This window comes from Lissotriton vulgaris, chromosome 3_2 (genome assembly GCF_964263255.1).
Source record: "Lissotriton vulgaris chromosome 3_2, aLisVul1.2, whole genome shotgun sequence".
Taxonomy (NCBI): domain Eukaryota; kingdom Metazoa; phylum Chordata; class Amphibia; order Caudata; family Salamandridae; genus Lissotriton; species Lissotriton vulgaris.
This window is the reverse complement of record NC_141690.1, coordinates 121,975,740-121,998,751: the sequence shown is the minus strand read 5'-3', so window position 1 is coordinate 121,998,751 and position 23,012 is coordinate 121,975,740. Positions and strand designations below refer to the sequence as shown.

Here is a 23,012-nt window from a genome sequence, read left to right as displayed (position 1 = left end):
ACTGCCTCAAGGGCCTTATTAGCTAACACGGGATTTCACCTGGCGTCAAAAGCTTCCTATGAAAGGCAAGTTAAACAGCATGGTGCAATAAGCTCGACATTCTTGTCCAAGATCAAGTGACATCATTTCCATCCTCTACTCTATTGTGAACAATATACTGAATGAAAAAGATGTTCATTTTACAGGCCCAGCTGGTAGCTTAGAAATTAAAGTGGCAAAGATAATCAATAATGGACACACGACACTGCAGAAAGAGAATACCTGAGCAGGCTGGGATGCAGGACCCTAACCTTACAATCTATGGTGATGCAAAATAAAGAAACTGTTGCGACATGTTAGGGCAATCAAAACCATTCATCAAGGGTTGCAGTGGAGACACATAAAATGAATAGAAGGTAGCGAACATGAGAACATGCCTGTACAGACGAGAAAAATGGAATAACAATGCCCATTAGCCTTGTCCCACTAGAGTTTTCTAGATTTGTTCAACCATGCAGCAAAAGGTAATTTTCAGAGCTGGGCTTCACCACCAGAAGAGAAAGGGTCCTCAATCACTTGCCCATTAAGAACACAGCACTGGTACTGTTGTATAAGATAACTCCACCCAAACCCCCACCACTGCTCCAAAATGCAAGGATAAAGGCCAACAGGGAAAAACCAAATGTCTTTCATCCCAGGACATTGATGTGGGTATTAGTGCTGTCTGTAGAAATAAAGTTGTGAATCTAGGAACTTCTTACAGTTGCACAACAACCATATCCGGGTAATCCCAGATCAAACACCTCTAGTTCAAACCAGAGGAACGTAATCTTTATGTTTAGGTCATTGTCACTCAGCAACACCATGCATGTAATTTACTGGTGCAAAATGGTGTAAGTGGAGTACCGTCAATGGATGTAAAGAGTGTACAACACTTCGTCATGTATTGGGGGGGGGGGCAATGGGGGGGGGTCCTCAATGGATAAAAAAAGTTTCATAGTGGAGAAGACAAAGTTTTATTTATTAATGCATCCGTCTTTCACACGCACGGTTGTTGAGTGCACGCTCTATTGAGAATCTTTAGGAGTGTCTGTGGGAATCCATGGTTTGAGTAGACTGCAAACACCTGGAGTTTTTTTTTTAAGTTACTGAAAGTCGTAAAGGAATGCAAATCCTAGGATATCTACAAAACATTCATTCAAGATCTTCACATACACCAACACGCAGTAATTAAAAAGAAAACAATTCGCACGACATTGACACGTTTACATGTTACTGATGCAGGTCTGAAATAACTTCTAATGTGCCGCTAATGAACAAATCGGTCCAATACATTTTCAGCGGATCTGCTGATAAGAAACGGTAAAATGTCAAATTGTTCAGAAATCAATTTATTAGACAGACTATTTAATACTATTGCTAGATTCTTGAGAATATTAAAAATGATAACATAAAACTAACTCTTTAAAGCAGATATTAAAATCAGAATTGTCACATCATATACCCGAAGTACATTTAAAGCAGTAAAACACATATTTAGCAGCAGAATAGCACGAGCAATGTTTTTTTAATGTAGTGTTTCTTTTCACTTTCCTCCCATCTCTTTGGGAGACAATGATTTTGGTTCAGCGACACACATTCCTGGTTGCATCACAGTGACCTTGGGTTTGGAAAACTAGGATGAAAGGACGCAGCTTTGTTTTTATCCCCATGGCAAAAATTTGTTGAGTCTTTAAAAACCGAAAACTGGGGGAAACAGTTTGACAAAATAAAAATGCCTGCCCCTACTTCATGACTGAATTGCAGGACATATAGCTGTATTTATCAGGAGCGGCTCCTCTGCTAAGACAGAGGAGCGTTGTCCCACTGCTCTCAGGGCGGTGGAAAAACGAAAAATAAAATAATAACAAAGTTATCATTTTATTTTTCGTTCTGTGGGGCTGGGGCTCAGGAAGGAGGACTGGGCTGTGCACACTAAGGGGGTCATTAGGATGACGAGCGGACTTTTCCGCCCGCCATCCTTAAGTGGAATTTTTATTTTTATTTATTTATTGAGTTTGTAAAGCGCGACAGCTACCCGTACGGGTTTCCCGGCGCTGATTGACAAAAGTAACCTGAGTGGGACCGGCCGCCATAGGTGCGGGGGTCCCGTTGCAGAGAGTAGGATGCGCCCGCCACACTGGCGGGCGCATCCTGCATTCCTGACATTGCGGCAGGTGGTGCACTCAGCATCGCCCGCCACCATGCTAGGAAGGCATGTCGTGCACTTCCAGGCACAACATGGCAGGCACCGCGCAGTGCCTGCCATGTTGTGCATGGAACTGCAGGGGGGTACCCTGGGTACCCCCAATGTGCACCCCCCCCGGAGTCCCCGGGCCCCCAGAGTCCCTGGGGGCACGCAACAGGCCCCCACAGGCAGACTCAGCATGCCTTTCTGTGGCGGCAATGCTGCCACAGAAAGGCATATCCCAGCACACATTCTAATATGGCTGGCGGTATCAAACAGACACCACCACTATATTGAACCCTTTTCCGCCCGGTCGACTTGTCGACCGGGCGGAAAAGCGGTGGACAGTCTTTACGTCCGCCATGGACCCCTCAGCCATTGTAATATGGCGGGGGGTCTTTGCTGTAAGGATGGCGGGCAGATCGCCCCGATGGGCCGTCGGGGACTACCGCCGGCGGGGCGATCCGCCCGCCATCCTAATAGGGCCCTAAGTGTGCAGGACTGCTTGGCCGGCCGTCTCGGGCCTGCCAAAGAGTCCTGCACATTTTGCATGTTACGCACCTTGGCTGCATTGCAGTCTGGGTAGAGAACATGCACATGCTCCCTGTCCCAGTCAGAGCACCGAACCACGGCACTCAGAACAATCACAACGCTGCATTGCAGTGTTGTGATTAGCTCAGGGAGCCTCTGTGCTTCCGGACTCTTCAGAAACGAGGGAGAAGAGACAGTAGGTAAGTGTTTTGTTTTTTAAATATTTTGTCACCCACACCCCCCTGCCCTGCTCCCGCCTGGCCCTGCCCCGGTACCTGCCAGCTGCCACTGGGACTTATATTAACAATACTAACAACAATTATACTACACTAAATTAAACAGAGACACACAATCCTGCCTCATGTTATGCTGTAGTTGTCCCAAAACAAAGTGACAAATCGAATAAACAGCAGGTGACAACTGGGATCCAATCAGCATCATTGCATGGTTCCAGATGTTATTGTTGTGGTAAATGTGCAACGTCCTTCATTCAGAACCGTGCTACACTAGAAGGACAACATTTGAGGTGCTCTCCCTTTGTTAGTGGCAGGGGAGATTTTGCAAACGAAATAAAAAAAATGAGACTCTTGGTTTACGTGTTTTTAAGGCGTCATATGGAAAACCAGCAGCGACTTTGAATTAATGAAATAATGAATTAAAATACTGGACCCATACACTGATGCAGTGTCAAAGATTGAATGTGAAATTAACCTCAAACTGGAACAAAGCTACATGATTGGAACAATCGACAGGGGGAATGCTGAAAGCTATCAAAAAGTAAGGAGCAAAAGAATCTAGTGGTGCTCAGAAATAAACAGAGGAGCTTTCCGAGCTAGAGTTTTGGTTTCTATAATAAGATTTAAGCATCACAAAAAGTTCAACCCTTTTTCTGGGACATCAAAAGACACAGACCAATGTTGGACGGCTAGTTAATGTCCACATTTCTGTTGTCTGACTGGCTGTGGAGACAACAATACATGGTTCATACAAATGCTTGCTATTAAAATAACATCATCTGAGAAGTACAAAATATAATTTGATAAGATGCTAACATGTAGCCTTATAGATCAAAATCTCACCCTTCTAAAGCTTAATATGGAATTGTAACATAAGTGGCAAAGCATACCCACGTTTTTGAGACTTAAAGACCACATCAATATAAAAACGTAAACAGAAGATCTTCCATTTTGATAATAGTGCATGATTTTCCTTTAAAATATACCTATCATTCGGAATGTAGCAGGATCATGATTCCTGTCTCTTACTTTTCCACTGACTGCAACTGGCTGAATGCAGCACTAGCATGTGGGTAATATTTTGGCTACACAATTGCATAAAAGCAGGAAGTCCCAATCTTGTAATATCTAAAGCGACTCACATAATGATGGCACAGGCTCTGCAATATTAAAATGCATATCCATGTGCAATTCCATAGAGCAGTCTAATACATATGTTTAATTTCCAAGTGTCTGCTTAGAAAATGGAATTGTGATCGATCCCAGAGACATAACAGGGTAGAAGGTTTCTGAAACCCTCTACTGTACTACAGAGATTGCCACTGTAAAAAGCAAAGTTCCTGTCAGTCCAAGGTGCTGTGCAAGTACTTTAATTCAAATAAATAAAGTTCATTGTATTGCGCACATCGAGCTTCTAGGGGGATTGACAGTCCTTGTAACGGGCTCTTGACTGTAATTCACAATGTCGGCCTTCACTACTCTCTGTAATAAAAGAAAAAAGATAATTAGCATTAGCAAAAACATTATGGTTCCAATTAAAACAATTCATATAGTATAAATGTGCATATTCAATACATTATTGTTTAATTTATTACCAATCAACCAATTCACATTATTTGCATACTGTAACTCAATGCTCAATCGGAGTTGGCAGAGGAGCGTCACCCCACTGAACAAAAGGAAAACAAAAATTATAGTAACGTATCCTTATTATCATTATAGTTTTCAAATTGAGTCAGTGGCTCTCGGGACGTTTTCCGTATGTGCCACTTGAGATAGGGCCCGACATCAACAGCTACCCACATTGCAAAAAAAAGGGTCAGGTGTCAGTGGAAAACTGTGATGTCTGTATTCCATTTTGGGCCCCATTGTGTTGGAGGCACTAAGCCTACCCACACAAGTGAGGTACCATTTAAACGGGAGACTTGGGGGAATGCTTCGTGGCTCACTGCTGATTCCAGAAGTTACTTTAACAGAAATCTGAGGAAAATGTGTGTTTTAGGTCAAAGTGTGAGGTTTGCAAAGAGTTCTGGGTCAGAAAACCTGGTGAGAGCCATGTAAGTCACCCCACCCTAGATTCCCTCAGGTCTCTAGTTCTAAAAAATGTACAAGTTTGCTAAGTTTTCATATCTGCCTCCTGAACTAGGACCCACAATTTACAGCTACCCACATTACAAAAATAGGGTCAGTTTTCAGTGGAAATATATGATGTCTATGTTGCGTTCAAAAGTGAGGTACAATTTTCATCACAAATGTGAGGATCAAGTTAAGATCCCACTGAGCTATGAAGAAGAGCTCTGGAGCACAGCTGTGTTAAACCTTTTAGGAAAATAATCGCAATAGGAGAATTGTGTAAAGAAGGCTGGTCAGGAAATGCAAAAGGTTCTGACATGTAGCACTTAACTGCGTGCATTGTTAAAATATTGCTGGGCCAATGAGAAAACAAACACACAAACATTCAACAACTTGTCCTTCGAAGGGATCAGGCTGATGGTGTCCACAGCCACTAATTTCTCTGAATGCCCTGAACAAATTGATTAAGTTGAAGATTGCCTAGCCGCAAGAATCACGTACACTTCTTCAGCAAGCGACTTAAATTTACTCAGTTGTTACAGCTCAATCTCCATCTAAGGAGGTGTATACTGAAAAGATTCGGGTGCAGGAACCTGCCCCGTTCCTGAGACAGGAGGCCCTTACGGAGAGGCAGAAGGATCAGAGGGCAAATGCTTAGGCTTAATGGGTCAGGGTACCACATCCTCTTGGCCCTATCCAGGGAAATCAAGATAACTGGGGCCCGGTCTGTCTTGACCTTCTTCAGAATAAGAGGCAGGAAAAGCAGCGGTGGAAGCACATACAGAAACCTAATGTTTCACTACAGGCAGAATGAGTCCCCAAGTGACCTTCTTTTTGGGAACTCCAGAGTGAAATGTTCAGAAATGTCTTGTGCCATAAAGGACGAAAATGCATTCTTGGCTTGTCAAGTTTCATCTGCTCATCTCGTGCTCACTAGCGTTCAGAGACCCTGCCAGATGATTGCCTCTTAGGGAAATTCCTTGTCAGTCCAGCCACTTCCAATGGAACAGTGGTACCTATCACAAGATCCAGGACTCTATGCCACCCTGCTTGTTTCAATACCACATGGTAGTCAAGGTGTCTGTGAGAAACTGTATCGGCCTCTCTCTGCTGGATGGGATAAAAGCTTTCCGGGTCAGCTGTGTGGTACAAGGTTCTTAGATTGATGTGGAGATTCAGTTCAGCTGGAAACCACAGACCTCTGATAGCTACCTCACATTGCCACCTCAACGTAGAGACGGTGTATCTGTTACCACTGTGATAGGACACTTTGGAGGGGAAACGGATAATGGCCATTTGCATGGCAAGTTAGTGTTCACCTACCACCACTGGAGATCTTGAACTCTCTCCAATGAGATGCAGACGTTGTCCAACAGACAGCCGCAGTGTGGCACCCACTTGAAATTGGGGTTCCACTGCAAAACCTGCATATGCCAACGACTTCAAGAGACCAGGAAGAGGGATGAGACCAGGATCTAAGAATCCTCTGACCTGACATTATTGAAACCCAGGATTGAATATGAAATAACAGGGAAAAAGCCTGAATGTTCTGGTCTTCTTGCAAAGTGGGAAAACTTTGCATGCTTCTGTGTTCAAGATGGTCCCTATGATGAGAATTCTGTGTGTGAGCATCAGATGAGTTTTTGATTTATTGATGGAAAACAGAAAGAAGAGCGATGGTCCTTCGGAGGTGGTCTGCGACTGAATGTGGCACACCTGCCTAAAGCTGCCAGTCGTCAAGGTATGGGAATACAAGTATCCCAGAGTTACAAAGTTGTACAGCAACCACTGCCATCCTTCGTAAACACCTAGTAGACCCAGGAGAGGCTGACGAATAGAAAGACAAACTGAAAAGGATCCGACCCCTCCAAATAACCGCAGGTAGTGTCTGTGGTAGTGCAGGAACAGCACTTAAAAGAACTTCAATGTGTAAGTCTAAACATAGCATCCAATTCCTTGAATCCAGGGTAGCGAGAACCTGAGCCTTTCAATTTCTCCTTCTGTAGGAAGGCATTCAGGGGGGAAAGATTCAAAATCAACCTCAGCCCTTAACCTTTCTTGGGTAGCAGGAAGTAGCGGGTATAATATCCCGTCACCTATTTCCAAGTCAGGCACGCTCATGATGGACCATTTGGCCAAAATCGACTTGACTTCCTCCAGAAGGATCTCTGTATCATCTACTGCCACTTGAGCAGGAACGGGTAAGAAATAAGGAGGGGACTGAAATGAATAGCGGAGTATACCCTTGATGAAAATTTTGTAACAACTACCAATCTGAAGAGATGGATTTCCAGGCGGATAGGAGATATTGAACTGTGTTGGCTGCGCATGGTCCTGCAAGCGAAAATCAAAGGGGTTTTGAAACCGGTGCAGTGAATGAGGAGGTGGGACATTTCTACCCTCAGTGGTGCCTGTGGCCATCACTGTGTCTTGTGGAGCAATTTAAAAAGCCATAAAAAAGTATTGGCTGCCTGAGGAATGGTTGCAAGGGATGCTGCTGTAAATACGACAGACCAAATGAGTAGCCACTAAAGGTTCTGTACTACTGGTGGAATTAGCAGGCCTGCGAGAGCGTAGGAAGCAGGCCGTAAAATGGCTTTCTTTGAAGCATTCTACCATCAGCTTTTGTCCTAAAGAGCATTGATCCATTGAAAATTATGACCATTAGAGATGTTGGATATCAACAGAAAATCCTACAGTGCACAGTCCGCACAGTTTCTTTGTGTCAGGGTCGGCCTGAAGGCACACTTTGGTAGCGTGTTGTCTATCCCACAAAATAAGTCTTTGTTTCTAGTGTAGGCAGCTGTAAATCAAGGAATGTGGCTGCTCTTCTGACAATCACAGTTAAAGAGGCAATTTCTTCTGTGGCTGGATGAAGGGTCCACCCCACTAGCTTTTCTAGTTTCTAATACAATCCAGCATTGGTAAAGTGAAGCAGGAGCAAGTTGACCGTCTAGTCTTGGTTGTGATCTAGTATGTTCAGAAACCCTGGAACTGCGCCTGAATATGAGCTGAAGGGAGCCCAGGCCTCTTTTAGAACTGGCATTAAAGGAGAGGCTTGGGGTCGCTTTACAAAGTTGGAAACTGCATTTAGGTAATCTTGTACGGAGACATAGAACAGCCATAGGACGACGTCTGCTCTCGCTTCATAGATTGGCATTGTAATCAGATCCGGCATGACCAGCATGGCCCCAGGAGCTGGAGTGGACCTATGTGTCAGCACCAACAAGGAACCGGAAGGAGTTCCAGCATGGTAGGGTGAGCTGGGCAAGACCTTCCATCGAAAGTGCAACTGGTCGCCCCGGCAGCTCAATATGGCCCGATGGTTCTCCAGAGGAACCGATATCGCCATGAAGATTTTGAGCATGGTTTCCTTAAAGGCGGCCATCTGCTGAGGAGATGACAAAGGACCAGGAAACTTGCGTTGTCAATGTCAGCCTTGGGATGGGCTTAGATTTGGAAGATGCAGGTGGAGTTGGGTCTTTGGAATACAGATTGAACAGCTTCTCACCTGAATTAGAACAGAAAGGGAGTTGGTGAATCCCACTGGGCCTGCTTGAACCTCACCCATGGATTTGCATAAGGATTGAGACTTTACAAAGCAGTGGCCAAGCGAACTGGATTTCAAGTGTGAACTCCTGTGTTCAGCGACATAGAGCTTCATTTTCTACACCCTGATCACCTTCGACCGTATCAGGGAGCACATGTTGCATGTCTTTTCATCGTAACTAGAACCAAGGCACCACAGGCAAAACATCATGCAGATCCTTGAACGATATCTGCTTTCTGCTATCGCTGCAAGCTTGAAACCTGTCATCTTAGACAGGAGACATTTTCTTTGATACTATGCTGTTCCTGAATTTTGGTATTGGTAAAGTTGGGAGTAGAGCCCAATCAGAATCAAATGGAGTGGAAAAAACATTAGTGACATAAGTGCACAAGAATAGAGCCTATTAATGGCTCTGCGTCGTTACATCTGGGGTGGTGCATGGCTGTCATGGAGATAGACGGCACCACCTGCAGGTGCATGGTACCAATTACTGCTTTAACAAACCAGGTCCAGTCTGGTGCCTGGGATTGTTCTAAAGGTGAGGAAACTGGTTATTACTTTCCTTCAGAATGTTTTCTCCATATGTAGTAACAGGCTGATAAACATGGGGTTTGCCTGTTGTCATTATTCATGGATAAGTTGCCATGAGAGACCTGTGGCCGAGAGTCCCACAGAGAGTCAAACTGCTAGAGAAAAAAACTTCAGAACCCAAGGCATCCAGCTTATTGTAGTCCCTAACTGGAGGAGCAATTGGGAATGCATTTGAGACTCTCCAGTGATGGATGGAAGGACAAAAAAAACACGTGGGTCACCCAGACGAGGCCAATGCATCTGGTAATCGAAGGACCTGCTGATTGACAGAATCCTAGATTCTTGAGTTTGTTGGTTAAACACTTTGTAAGTCTGAAGTAGAGAGCATTGGTATAGTAAAGGAACTGGTGAAGTTGAGGCCTGCACTATTTGATGGCAACTTATGTTAGGGAAGAAACACTCCAATGTTATCCTAGTATTGAAATATCTTTTTATTACATTGTTGACTTTACTTTGCATAGAATTTACAATCCATATTGGCATCCATACTTTTTACTTCTGTAGTAGGAGATTTCTAATGGGCTGTCTGTGGTAGTGTCCTAGGTTTTACAAATTCAGAAAGAGAGAAAGGAGCTCAGTTTTTTATTGTCATTTTATTATCATTTAGGTGTCTACTGCCTGTAGAGGTTTGGAGAGAGAGAAAATCAGAGAGTTTCCTAGTTTCAGAATAATTTGGGTATCGTCAACATAACAGCTGTAGGAAGCTCAAATGTGCTGATAGTTCTGAAAGTAAGGCACAGTAAATAATGAAGCATACACATATTTGAGCAGTGAGAAAACGCCTACCTATGTTTGTGAGAAAGGTGCTGATCAAAAGGGGCCAATATAACAATTTGCATTTTGTCTGTAAAGTAACATCAATTTTACAATGGTGCCTTGATTTCCTCTCTCCTTTAGCATTTGGAGTAGCAGCTGCTAGTACGCTATGTCAAAAGCTGCTGAAATTTCAACTAGGAGTGATCCAGTGAGATGACCAGCGTGGTTTACTCATAAACTACCATACTCACCTGGACCCATAAACATTCACACATAAGACGATAATCACTGCTGTGATCAAAATGTAATATTCCTGCGTGTTGAATTTACCTTTACACCAATTCTTACCAACCCTATCACCTTGGATCTTAATTTCCTCTGATCAATAGATCATGTTGGTAGCAGAATAGGTAGAAATGACATTTACTTTTATTTCTTACATGACCACAGACTCGAGAGAGTTTTAAATGTTTATCTAGTCAATTATTTTGTGAGTCAGATACCAATACATGTCATACACCAATTACTTTAAGGAAATGATCAAGAGTAAAACAAAATGACTTTGTTAAAATCTCATGACAATGGTACCTGGAAAGAGGGGAAACAGAAAGCAGCACAAGGAAATACTACACAGAATTATATTTACCTAGAATGGTGTGAGGAGCAACCCCTGGCCAAAGAGCTGGAAAGGATACTCCAGAGTAGTCAGGAGCCAACAGATCGGACATGATAGGTGACCTCTTCTAAATGCAACGCCCGCATACTCTCTGGTACTACTCTCTTCAATTCTTTCCCCTTCTGGATGGACAGGTTCTTCTTTAGCAATATCTCTGACTCTTCTCTCTCTTGATCTCTTCTCTCTTGATTCTTCTATCAGAGTGCAAAATCATCGTCTCTGACCTTCGTGGCAGCCTACCTTAGTTATACTATTCTAAGTGTATGTACCACCCCCAAAGTTTCAATTTATTTTATTTTATTTAGGAGTTTTATATAGCGCTGACCTGACCCAAGGGTATCAGTGCGCTTTACAACAGTGTTTCATAAGAGTTACTTAATAGAGCAGTATTAAACAAAAAGTTCGGAAGTCCAATGGTGCTGCAGATTCTTGAGATAGAAGTAGAGTCTTGAGGTAGTCCTGTTGAATGCTTTATTGATGTAGTTCAAGAGTCCTGAGGAAACCTCAATTTTGGCTGAGGTGAATCAGTTGGTGCAGGGACAAAGAGCAGCGAATGACCTAGCGACGGTTGTTTGTTTGCATGCTCTCATGGGGATGCGAAGGAGGGAGTTGGAGCTTCTGAGGTTTCTTGTCTGACCTACCCTCTTGAGCTTGGAGGCCAAGTAGTCCGGTTTCCCTGTGTGTAGGGCTTTGTGTGTGAGGCAGGCCGTTCTGAAGTACGCCCACTGATCAATTGGGAGCCATTTTGGTTCTCTTAGTGCAGGGGAAATGTGGTCATATTTCATGATTCCGGTGACAATTCTGGCAGCTGCGTTGAGGGTTGTTTTGAGGGGAGCTAGGTGGGTTTTAGCGGTGCCAGTTAAGGTTGCTTTACCATTGTTGTGTATCGATTTAGATTCCGTATGAATTTCCCGATTCTTGCCCTTATATAGGTATAATTCACATTGCCCTTATATAGGCATAGAAATCCATTCCTTATTTAGGCATAGCCCATGCTACTCAAATACAGGCATGGCTACTTCCCTCCGTTCCTCTACGTCACAACGAGTTCTTAGAAAACCAGACTCTTGGCGTGGCCGAGACAGCGATGTGAGCGGACGCGTCCTGTGCGAGCTCCGTCGCCCCGCTGTGTAATAAGCTTGAATACGTGAAGTTCGGGGGCTATTTCTGGGGCCCCCCCCATGCGAGGCAAGCCCTACCTACACCGGAACCCCCGGAGTGAGCCCTAGACGTGGGGGACCCGGCTGGAAGCAACCGGAGCTCTGGGACCTCCGCGACTGACCTCTGGTCGCCATCTTGCTGGCGGGTCTGCCGCCAAGACGCCCGGCCCTGCTCCTCCTGAAGCCAATCCCCGACATCGGAGCAGTGGCGGAAGTCACCTGCGAACCGCCTGCGACGGACCTCCCCGGGGACGAGTTGCTGGCGGGGGTCTGCCGGGCGGAGAGAACGCGGCTGCCGGCGCAGAGACTTCCCCGCACTGAGGCGCTGAGATCACCCGGGCGCAATCACCAAGGGAGGCCCCGGCTTCAACGGCGTCTGTCGGCCAAGCCTGGAGAAGCTGCCGGCGGACCTACTGCTGCGAGGCCCAGCCTCGAAACCCCGGACTGACACGAGACATCTGTGGTGAGCTGCCATCCCTGTGCCTCTCTCCCCTGTCCGCAGACGGCTGTGTCCTGCTGCAGGTGGGCCTCACGGCGGTGCTGACCGCCATCTTGTCCCCTCACGCAGAAGCGAACCCAGATGCGGTGGAGAGGACCTCGCCCGGCCACGCTGCCCCCCGCTGTCATTGAGTGGCCAGCCAAGAGGCGGTGAGACCGGCTGGGATACCCTCCCCCTTGCCCGTGGGGACTCTTGAACCTGCCCACCTTTTTTACCCTGCTGCTTGGCGCCATCGGCCCCGGGCCCTGACCTCACTGACTGCCGGGGCCCTGGAGAGTGGCGGCTGTCAGGTGCGGAGACACTGAACGCGGACGGGCCGCCACAGCTGGGCGCTGCGGCCTGAGGGGACCTGCGCTGACCCTGCTTTTGTCTGCACCACACCTCTGCCACCCGCACCTGCGGCCTTGTGCAGGATCCTCACCCTGCAGTGGTCGACATCGCCTGGGGGCCACGGAGGCGGACTGTGAGCTTCTTCCACCCCCTGGATGTGGACGGAAGGACTGCCAGGCGGCGCGTGCCACCTTCACTAACAGCTCGGGGGGGCTGGAGCCCGGTTTCCCGCCGTTGGGGAGACACCAGCCACTAGCGGTCGGGGAGCTGAGAGGGCCCTTGCACGTCCACGGGGGTGCCCGCATTTCAAGCCAGGGGGATAAGTGTAGCGCCTCGGATTGGGTGTGGAGCCCCTCGCTCACGACGGACTCGCGCTGAGACACCCTCACAACCCCTGGGGACGCGGCCTAAACCCCATGTACCAGACTAAGGGGATCCTCACTAGAGACGCCGCTGGTGAGGGCGGGAGGCCACCAGTGGCGGATCACCCAATCCCACGCTGTTGTCGTGACTACAGAGACCCGCACCCGCGGCGGCGAGCGGCGCACTAGGGAACGGTGCCCCGCACCTAGAGCGGACGATGACCCGAGGCAGAGGGGGTAAGACGGACCCGCCGGTGGCGACGACCAAGGGCACGTCAGTGGCCACCATGTGGGGCAAAGCGGGCACACCACCTTCATCTGGGGGACCGCCGCGACCGCCCGCCGACTCCCCCCTGGTGACCCAGGCTTTTATGTCCTCCTTCATGGCCGACCTGAAGTCCGAAATTGGGTCCCTGAGATCGGAGGTCCACTCGTGTGTCAAGGAGTTGCGTAAGGAGGTAACTGACCTGGGCGATAGGGTCGATGGCATTGAGAAAATAGTTGACACCCGCACGGAAGACCTGGAGCAGCTATGGCAGAGAGTGGCGGCCCTGGAGGAGCAGAACATCGAGCTCCAGGTCAAGCAGGAGGACCTTGAAAATAGGGGACGCCGCAATAACCTCCGGATACGGGGAGTGCTACTCGGAGAAGAGGGGCTGACACCATGGCCTATGTGGCCCAACTTCTACACGAGGTGTGGGGCAAAGACGACGCCTCCCCACCGCTCCTGGACCATGCCCACCGAGTCTTTGGGGCAGGAAACAAGACGGGCCTCCTACCCGACATCGTCACCAGACTGCACTATTTCACGGAGAAGGAGGCCATACTAAAGGCGGCGAGGGACAAACCGGACCTGTGCTACGGAGGGCACAAGATCCAGATCTTTCAAGATCTGGCCCCCAACACGCTTCACAGGAGGAAAGTCTTCCGTCCGGTCACTGAGAGACTACGGGCCCTCAACATTTCCTACCAGTGGGGACACCCCTTCGCCCTCATATTTCGTTGGGAGGATAAACGCAGGGCCATCCGGTCCTACCGCGAAGCGGCCCAACTGCTTGGCATGTCGGAGTCCCCAGAGCACAGCCCCTCCCACTCTCACTGCCAGGAGAAGGCCCCCCTCCGTCCGGACTGGTCCAAGGTACGCCGACATCGCCGAACCCCCCCAGTGGATAGCTGCTCCACCTCCCAGGCCAAGCAGAATATTATCGCGCACATTCGCTCCCTTGAGGGCGACCGCGAAGAGCAGGCCTCACAGCCCCTCGCCTCTGAGACTGAAGGGGAGGGCCGACCCCTGACTTCAGATAGCCACTGATTGGCAAAGACATGGCCGGCACTCCTCTAGGTAATGGTCCTCCACACTTCATACGGCGCAGGATCCCTCCATCCAACGCAGTGCGCTGATCCGTGTATCCCGGTGGCTCCTCTAACTCCACTCGCCCTCTATGCAGGAAGGGCACTTGCTCCGGAGGTTGGTTCTGTCATACAGTGGTCCGGGGCTATCCAGACACTAAAAACGGACTTGCCCTGCCACCAGCGATGAAGGAGACCTCAATCGTTCTTCACGGGGCGCCTCCGCCCACCCCTAGTGGACCTGGGGGGGCAGACTGCGTCGTCCCTCTTCTTCGGCGCCCGGACCCTCCCTATCGAATCTCTCTGCCCATTCGAACCTCTGGACGAGACACATCTACCCTTGAGAGGTTTTGGTTCTAGCTGCCCCCGAACTTGCTCGAGACAGCGGGGCAGACGGGCAGCGGACGATCAGGAATCTTACCTTTAGACAACCGCCCCCCACTTTGTCCCGTAGGAAGTGACATTCCTGTGTTCATCCAAACCCTTGGGAAGAGGATGCTCGGTACTTGGGACATTGTATTGTGGCCCTGTTGGCCTGTTTTAGTTACACTCTCTCCGCATACTTCTTATTTTCCTACTTTTCCTACTTTTCCCACTTTCCGCCTGCGCTATCCTCTATTCTGGCAAATTTTCCATTCATGTAGTGTGGTGGCTTGGTGGATGCCACAGGTGCCGGCGCAATGGGGGTGGAGGGAAAAGAGCACCGCCCTGTCTGTGGTGGGAGGTGGGCAATGGATGATGAAGCGGCCTCGACCCCCTTAGTGCGATGACGGCGACCATTCCCACTCCCCTAAAGATCTTGTCGCTCAATGTCAAGGGACTTAACTCCCCCAACAAGCGGAATCAGGTATGGCGCTATCTTCTACACCACACCCCCGACATCATCCTCCTCCAGGAGACACACCTTCTGCGGGGGGACACTAGGCGCATGGCGCACCCTAGGTACCCCACGCAATTCTGGGCGTCAGCCGACACTAAAACGGCGGGGGTGGCTATCTTATGTAGAGCTGGCTTTAGGCGGGGACCCACTAAACCCTACAAGAGTGATGAAGGGCGTTTCCTCCGGGCCACGGTACAGTTGGGGGGCACGCAGTTCACCCTGGGTTGTGTATATGCACCCAACCAGTCACAGGATAAATACCTCCAAACGCTTCTGCAAGACCAATTTAGACCTGGCGACCCGCATACGATACTGGGAGGGGACTTCAATCTCGTGTGGGATCCGGAGCTGGACCGTGCGGGGGCTGCGTTTAATGGCGCGGGCGTGATGTCCTCCGCTCTTAGGGCACAGATCACGGACCTAGGACTCGTGGACATGTGGCGCTACCACAACCCGGGAAATCGGGACTATTCCTTTTACTCGCACTCTCACAGGACGTACTCCCGTATCGACTATCTCTTCACTTCCCTTGAGCTGACTCGAGATGTGCTGAAGGCCATCATCTCAGATATCTCGCTGTCGGATCATGCGCATGTGGAACTCCTGCTGCAAAACCCGCTGGCTCGCGCCCCTCAGAAGCGTCGATGGACCCTCCCTCAGAACATCCTTCGTGACCCGGAGGATGTTGCCAGCATCCGGGAAGCCATAGACTCGTACTTCGCCGTTAACGACAACTCGGACACGCCCTTCCCGACAGTCAGGGATGCATTTAAGGCCACCATCAGAGGCCACATCACCTCCCTGGCGGTAGCAAGGAGACGAGAGGCGTTTAAACTGGAGAACGACTTAACAAGAGAGATCAAACAGGCGGAGACCCAGGACAGAGACTGTCCCTCGCAGGCGTCTAGGAGAACCCTCGCCAACCTTAGGGGGCAACTCCGAACATTGCGCACCAACAAGGCGGAGCGCACCCTGCTGGCACTTAAACAGAAATATTACGAGGGCGGGGACAAGGTGGGGCGCCTTCTGGCTGGTAGACTGCGGGCACGAATGGCTAGAGCTCATATAGCCAATATACGACGGCAGGACGGCACTTGTGCCGCTACTGAAAGAGCCAAGCAGGAGGCCTTTGTTGCTTACTATACCTCCCTATATGCGGAGGAAGCTACAACTGCGGAGGCACGAGCGGCCGTCCTTGCTAACTATGAAGGAACACCGCTGCCACCGGCCTGTGCGGCTGAGCTGGAAGAACCCTTACAGGAGGAGGAGATCTCTGCGGCTGTCAAGGACCTCCCCACCGGGAAAACACCGGGACAAGTTGGCCTACCACTGACCTTCTACCGCATATTCCTGACTCAGCTGCGCCCGTATCTACTGAGGCTGTACCGCTCCTTCTCTGACACCTCTGGCCCGTCTCCCGATATGGGTTTGGCGGAAATTGCCTTGATACCTAAGCCAGGGAAAGACCCCACCCTGTGCGCTTCCTCCCGCCCTATCGCCCTCCTGAATACCGACCTAAAGATATACAACAAGATACTGGCCAAACGACTCGACCCGTATATGCCAGGACTGGTAAACCCGGACCAGGTGGGGTTCATTCGGGACCGACAGGGGGCTGATAATGTGCGCAGGTTGGCACATCTAGTAGGGAAGGTGCACCACTGGGACATCCCGGCTTGTCTTCTCTTGCTCGACGCGGAGAAGGCCTTCGATCGGGTCGACTGGGCCTTCCTGAGGGAGGTTCTCCAGAAAGTCGGTATCGGCCCCAAAATGACTGCTAGGATCATGGCCCCTTATATCGGGCCGCAAGCCAGAATCAGGGTTAACGGCCAACTAACACCGCTGCTCTCGATCCATAGGGGCACGAGGAAGGGGTGCCCGCTCTCGCCACTCTTGTTCGCTCTCGCGGTGGAGCCACTGGCGGCGCTGATAAGGCGCACTCCTAACATCCACGGAATACCCCATGGGGGACGGGACAACAAGGTGGCGCTGTTTGCAGACGACCTGATCCTCACCCTTACGCGCCCTCGCGACTCCCTCCCAGCGGTTCACGAGGTGCTTTGCCTGTACGAGAGGGCGTCCGGCCTTAAAATAAACCACACCAAATCCTGGGCGCTCAACCTCACCATACCTGAGGAAGAGATCCCGTTCCTAAAGGGGGCTGTGCCCTACCAATGGGCGGAGAACCACATTAAATACTTGGGCCTTGATTTGACGCCCCATTTAGAATCTTGGTCCTCAGTGAACTGGACGGAATGCCGCAAAGAGGTGCTGGCAGACCTCCGGAAGTGGAAACCCTTGATGGTCTCGTGGCTGGGGCGCCTTAATGCAGTTAAAATGTCGATTCTCCCCAGAATTCTTTATGTCTTTCAATGTCTACCCACCCCGATCCCACTTCACTGCATTAGGAGTCTCCAGCGCGACCTCACGTCTTTCATCTGGGGCGGAAAACGCCCCCGGTTCTCCCGGAAGGTCCTTATGGAGCCGAGAGACAGAGGCGGCCTCACCTGCCCGAACTTACTCCACTACTACTGGGCGGCACACCTCCGGTTCGTGGTGGAATGGGGTGCACGTGAAAGCGACAAGCACTGGTTCCACATGGACCGGGCGGTCACAGGGCGTACTATATGGGATTTACCCTGGGTGCCGCGAGTGGCGCGCTCCAGGAGTGCATACATGGCGGTCCCGACAAAAACGGTCCAGGAGTGCATACATGGCAGTCCCGACAAAAACGGTCCTGGATATCTGGGACAGGAAATATGAATTTTTATGATCAATTGTGTCCCCTATCTTAGACCCCAACGACTCCGTGTACGCGCTACAAGTACATGTATGTTCCCTCCACTTCCAGCTATGAAGACGCAAATACATTTGCGTCCAACGTTAACATGTCCTCTTTCAGATCCACCATGAATGGGTCGAATATTCCGTTCCTAAGTATGCCTTGCCAACGTCTTTATGTGGTGTACTTTACACGTTTTTCAGCTCTGGCGAAGTAGGCCCTGAATTCTGCCATCGAGCCTTTTCCTGCCTTCTGACTCTGAATGCCTCAGCCTGGGCCAGCATCTGTACCCGTGACCTCTGCCTTACTCCCTGCGCGGCTAACGGCGCTTGGCTCAGCCTGTTGCCTGCCAAGACTGTATTCAGCCTTCGAGTTATCTGCTCCGCTCCTCGAAAATACATTCCTGTCTAGTAGTTCAAGTAAACATCCTTCCAGCTGCAGAGCAAAGGGCCCGGCCTCACTGTCTCCGTGCAAGTAATTCATAGCTCCTGTTGCCATGGTAGGCCCATGCCCCCTCGCATCTCATGCAGACACGTAGACGCTTATACACGCACTCACAGTCAGTATAGAATAGCCTCTGTCCGAGAGACCTTTCCTTCCAGATAATACAGTTCCTTAAACATGAGATATTAGATACGATTTGGGATTAGGTTGATCTGACATCCCAGACTTCTGTCTCCACATATAGGGCTAAATGTCGAGTCCCCTTCACCCTCCAGTTACACGTCAATCACACGTCATGCTGCTGCGCGCGCATCTCTGCCATGTATTTCTGCTGACACTGCAGGATTCTCATATGGATCCACCTACTTGTGACATCATGTTAAATGACGTTTCTAGTACACGCCTTCATGCACGCCTATTGTAACGCCTTTTCTATTACGTATGAGTATTCTTATCTCTCTTCTCAGCTGTTACGCCTTTTGCATATGCCTTTACTGTAATACATTGACTATATATATGAATGATTGTCAATAAAGTATGATCTGTCAGTCCCTTCCCGAACCTACGTGGTGACGGAATGGTATGCCACCTTTGGCTCGAGCCAAATACCCAATTCCTTTTTAAGGAATAAAACCCCTTTGAAAACCTCAAATATCACGGATTTTGCCTCTTATTATTCTGAGTTATTCTTATTGAACTTTACCGCATAAATTAAGCATGGGTAATTAGAATTTACCACACCTTAATGCAGTTAAAATGTCGATTCTCCCCAGAATTCTTTATGTCTTTCAATGTCTACCCACCCCGATCCCACTTCACTGCATTAGGAGTCTCCAGCGCGACCTCACGTCTTTCATCTGGTGCGCAAAACGCCCCCGGTTCTCCCGGAAGGTCCTTATGGAGCCGAGAGACAGAGGCGGCCTCACATGCCCGAACTTACTCCACTACTACTGGGCGGCACACCTCCGGTTCGTGGTGGAATGGGGTGCACGTGAAAGCGACAAGCACTGGTTCCACATGGACCGGGCGGTCACAGGGCGTACTATATGGGATTTACCCTGGGTGCCGCGAGTGGCGCGCTCCAGGAGTGCATACATGGCGGTCCCGACAAAAACGGTCCTGGATATCTGGGACAGGATAGCGGTGTCCAAAGGCCTAACCACATTCCCATCCCCACACACCCCAATCGCTGGCAACCCGCACTTCCCTCCAGCCGCCCGGACTCGAGCGTTTGAGAGCTGGACGCACGGAGACTGCAGGGTCATAGGGGACCTCTTCATTGGAGGCTCACCCAAAACGTGGAAGGACTGCAGGGAGGAATTCGGAATACCTTCGACCGCCGGCCTACAATACGCCCAGCTGCGCCACTGGACTATGGGCGACGACATGTACCAGGCGGCCACCAGGGCCTACACACCCTTTGAGAAACTAGCACGTTCCCTAGGGGGACTGAAGAGGCTTATCTCTCAAATATATCACATACTGCAGCACCCTGCCTCGACGCCTGCACATCCCTATCAGAGGCAATGGCAGATGGCAGCAGGCGTCGACATTGAGCCCTCCCAATGGACCAGGCTGTGGAGCGATATCCCCAAAATCTACCGCAGCATCCCCCAGAGGGAAAACGCTTACAAGTTGCTCACCCAATGGTACTATACCCCGCTGCGACTTAGCAAGATGTTCCCTAACACCTCGCCGCTGTGCTGGAGGTGTGGATCTGTGACTGGTGACTTTCTGCATATATGGTGGATGTGCCCGAACCTAGCTGTCTTCTGGACGGAGGTACTTAGCCACATTAAAAGGGTGCTGGGCTTTCCCCTACCCGAGGAGGTGAGCAAGTTATTGCTCGGTGTCAGACCCCCCGCGCTTAGGGCCCTCAAGCGCAGCGACTGGACCCTCACGCTCCAAATGCTAGGCGCAGCTAAGCAACTCATCGCTTTGTACTGGAAGCGGGCCGAAGCACCACCAATAGCTTCCTGGTTTGTGCGTCTCTGGCAGGTCCTGGCTATGGAAATGCTTACGGCGCGGATACAAGCGAGGGACACGCGCTTTAAGGCAGTGTGGGAGCCCCTTGTGCGCCACCTATGTTCTGTCAGTTACGCGCGACACATGCCTCCCAGACTCCGTGCTCTACACCTCTTTGAAGACGCCCTTATCCCTGCGGATCCCACCAGACTTTGCCCCTGATTACCGCTCTCCCCGCAGGCGCAGTTGCTGTCACGCAAGTCCTATTACACTCTGCCCCCTGACCAGCCACACGACGCTGCCGCACCTTCTCCCTGCCCCCCCTTTTCTCTCTGACTGGCTACCCTCTGATTCTTTCTCTTTTCCTACTTGCCACCCTGGCTCTCGCCTCACTACGGGTTAGTTGTGCCCTGTTGGGCCTTAAAATTCTGTGACATTACAGTCAGCTATTCACTATGCGCCTCCCTCGCGTAGCAGCACAGCATCCGCGCGAGGCCAACCCCTGCAAATTCCACCCTTAAGCCACGCGGCCGGCCCCCCTCGAGGGGTTGTAGGCAAGGCGCTGTGTTAAAGCTTCTTCCCCGCCCCAGTTGGTATAAACCCACGAGTTCTCGTATGCGCGGCCGGCCTCAGCATGAGGTTGTAGGCTTATCGCTGTGTTCACAATAAAACAGATTTGAACAAAAGAAAACCAGACTCTTAAGCCGTTAGGGACTTCCCCTTGATTGGATATTGATTTCTCCAGGAACTCATTTATTATGCATGAACATCTATTCTTTAGGGGTTTATTCATGATGTTCATATGCCCGACTCTTAAGTCCATTTCGGCATTCCTAAACACCTTCAAGGTATAAATATACCTTCACTTGCTCTGGCAAAGCACGGTGTGGTTCGGTGCAGTTCGACTACCTACTTGCAGATGCTGTCATCCTCCTGCCGAGAATCCAGCTCCAGAGTTTCTGACTCCGCTTGCGGGGTGTTGGGAAATCGAGTACCGAGAAAGAGATACCAACCTCTCTCATTCTAAGGTATGGAGCTGATTAGAACCTAGAGAAACCTCTGGCAATTCTTGGCAGAACTAAAACTTATGCTAAGGCAGCACCTACTTCTTCCCTCGTACTAGACCTAGGTTAGGTACACTGGGGTAGGAGTATTTTAGAAACACCAGTTGAGTATTTTAGCCTGTGTTATTTATGTATGTATTTTTATATATGTCATAGCATCAGACAATGCTATTACAGTATTATTTCATATTACTGTTTACGCTGTACGTATTATACTTTGCATTCTGTCTATCGATTGTAGCAGTTCATATCTCTTGCATGAGAAATAAGACTGTTCAATAAACCCTTTTTATTGAAACGCCCATCTCTCTATTTCTATGCAACTCTGTAGAAAGGAAGCATACAGGATTGACTGAGTGAAATAGTTTCCACGACTCTGAAGATATTGTTCCGACTCTAAGGGACACAAAGTTGTTATGTTTATGCGGTTGTCAGAGACTAATCCCTTCTTGTTTATTCGAGAAGGTTTCTAGTCACCTCTGAGTTAGCTGGCACACACAATTAAGTTTAATATACTCGATAGAGGCATACTGACCTCAATCCTATGTCAAATTTATAGTGTATGTTATTCCAACGTGCAGAGCCTATTAGGGATATAGGAACTACACTACATGGCGCCCAATGGTTTGGTAAGGCACTAATTAAACGCCAGATACTGAAGTAACTCAGTCGTGTTTTCTCAGAGACCCCTTTTCCCGTAATACTCGAACAGACGTCTGAAGTGGGTAAGGCATAATATCCGCCATCGCTGAGTAGGACGAAAAATCCTATGTGTTAGCTTTTGGTTTGTTCAACGTTGAAGGATACAGTGTTCCAAATTATTGTGCACCTTATGTTTGTTCCCTTGAAACTTGCTCTGCAATTTTCATTAAACAAAAAGTCCCTAAACGGGGATAACAATACCGAAGCTGGTGGAACTACAGGCGACAACGCCGAAACAGCTTTAAACTATACAGGTTTTCAAGAAACTGATGCAAATGATGTAATAATTCCTAAAAATTTAAGGAAAGCCATCACTATAAAACATATAAAACATGGGCTATCATCAAGAGGTGGTAGAGCAGTTTTTGTGATAGAGGCACATGAATATCACCAGACCGAGGTATTCTATTCATGGGTAATCTTACAATAAGCAAATCCAGTAGCACGTATGTTTCACTTCTACAAAGAAGATGATCCACCAGAGGAATATATTCCTTTCGAGGATATTGAAATTCCACTCACTTACCAGGAGCATGAGATCTGGTTTAATGACGCCCTCAAACATTTAAATCACATTACCAGGCTCGGTCTACTAGACCAGGAACAAGATGGCCGGTTTTAGCCAGCTATACGCCACATCCTGACATTAACGATATGTCAGATGTAGAATTACTATCTCAACTCAAGGAGTTAATCAAAAGCTACAGACAAGTGGCCCAATATGTCATGCGGACTCTTACCGTCCAGCCTACAATAGTTATTCCACAACAAACCTCTCACCAGGGGAATACACTAAAAATTACACCACAGACTTTACACGCAGTCATGGGAAAATTACCCACAAAACGTGAACAA

The 23,012-nt window shown here is 49.1% G+C and overlaps 1 protein-coding gene across 1 annotated transcript in view; it reads right to left on the bottom strand.

Moving 5' to 3' along the window:
• Nucleotides 1-1,354: 1,354 nt before the first annotated feature.
• RAB28 (RAB28, member RAS oncogene family) overlaps nt 1,355-23,012 on the bottom strand; it is a 653,251-nt gene continuing 631,593 nt past the window's right edge. The window contains exon 7 of the mRNA XM_086964082.1: nt 1,355-4,455. Coding sequence (XP_086820208.1) covers nt 4,363-4,455 — 93 coding nt within the window. The 3' untranslated portion in view covers nt 1,355-4,362. The remainder of the gene's footprint in view (nt 4,456-23,012) is intronic.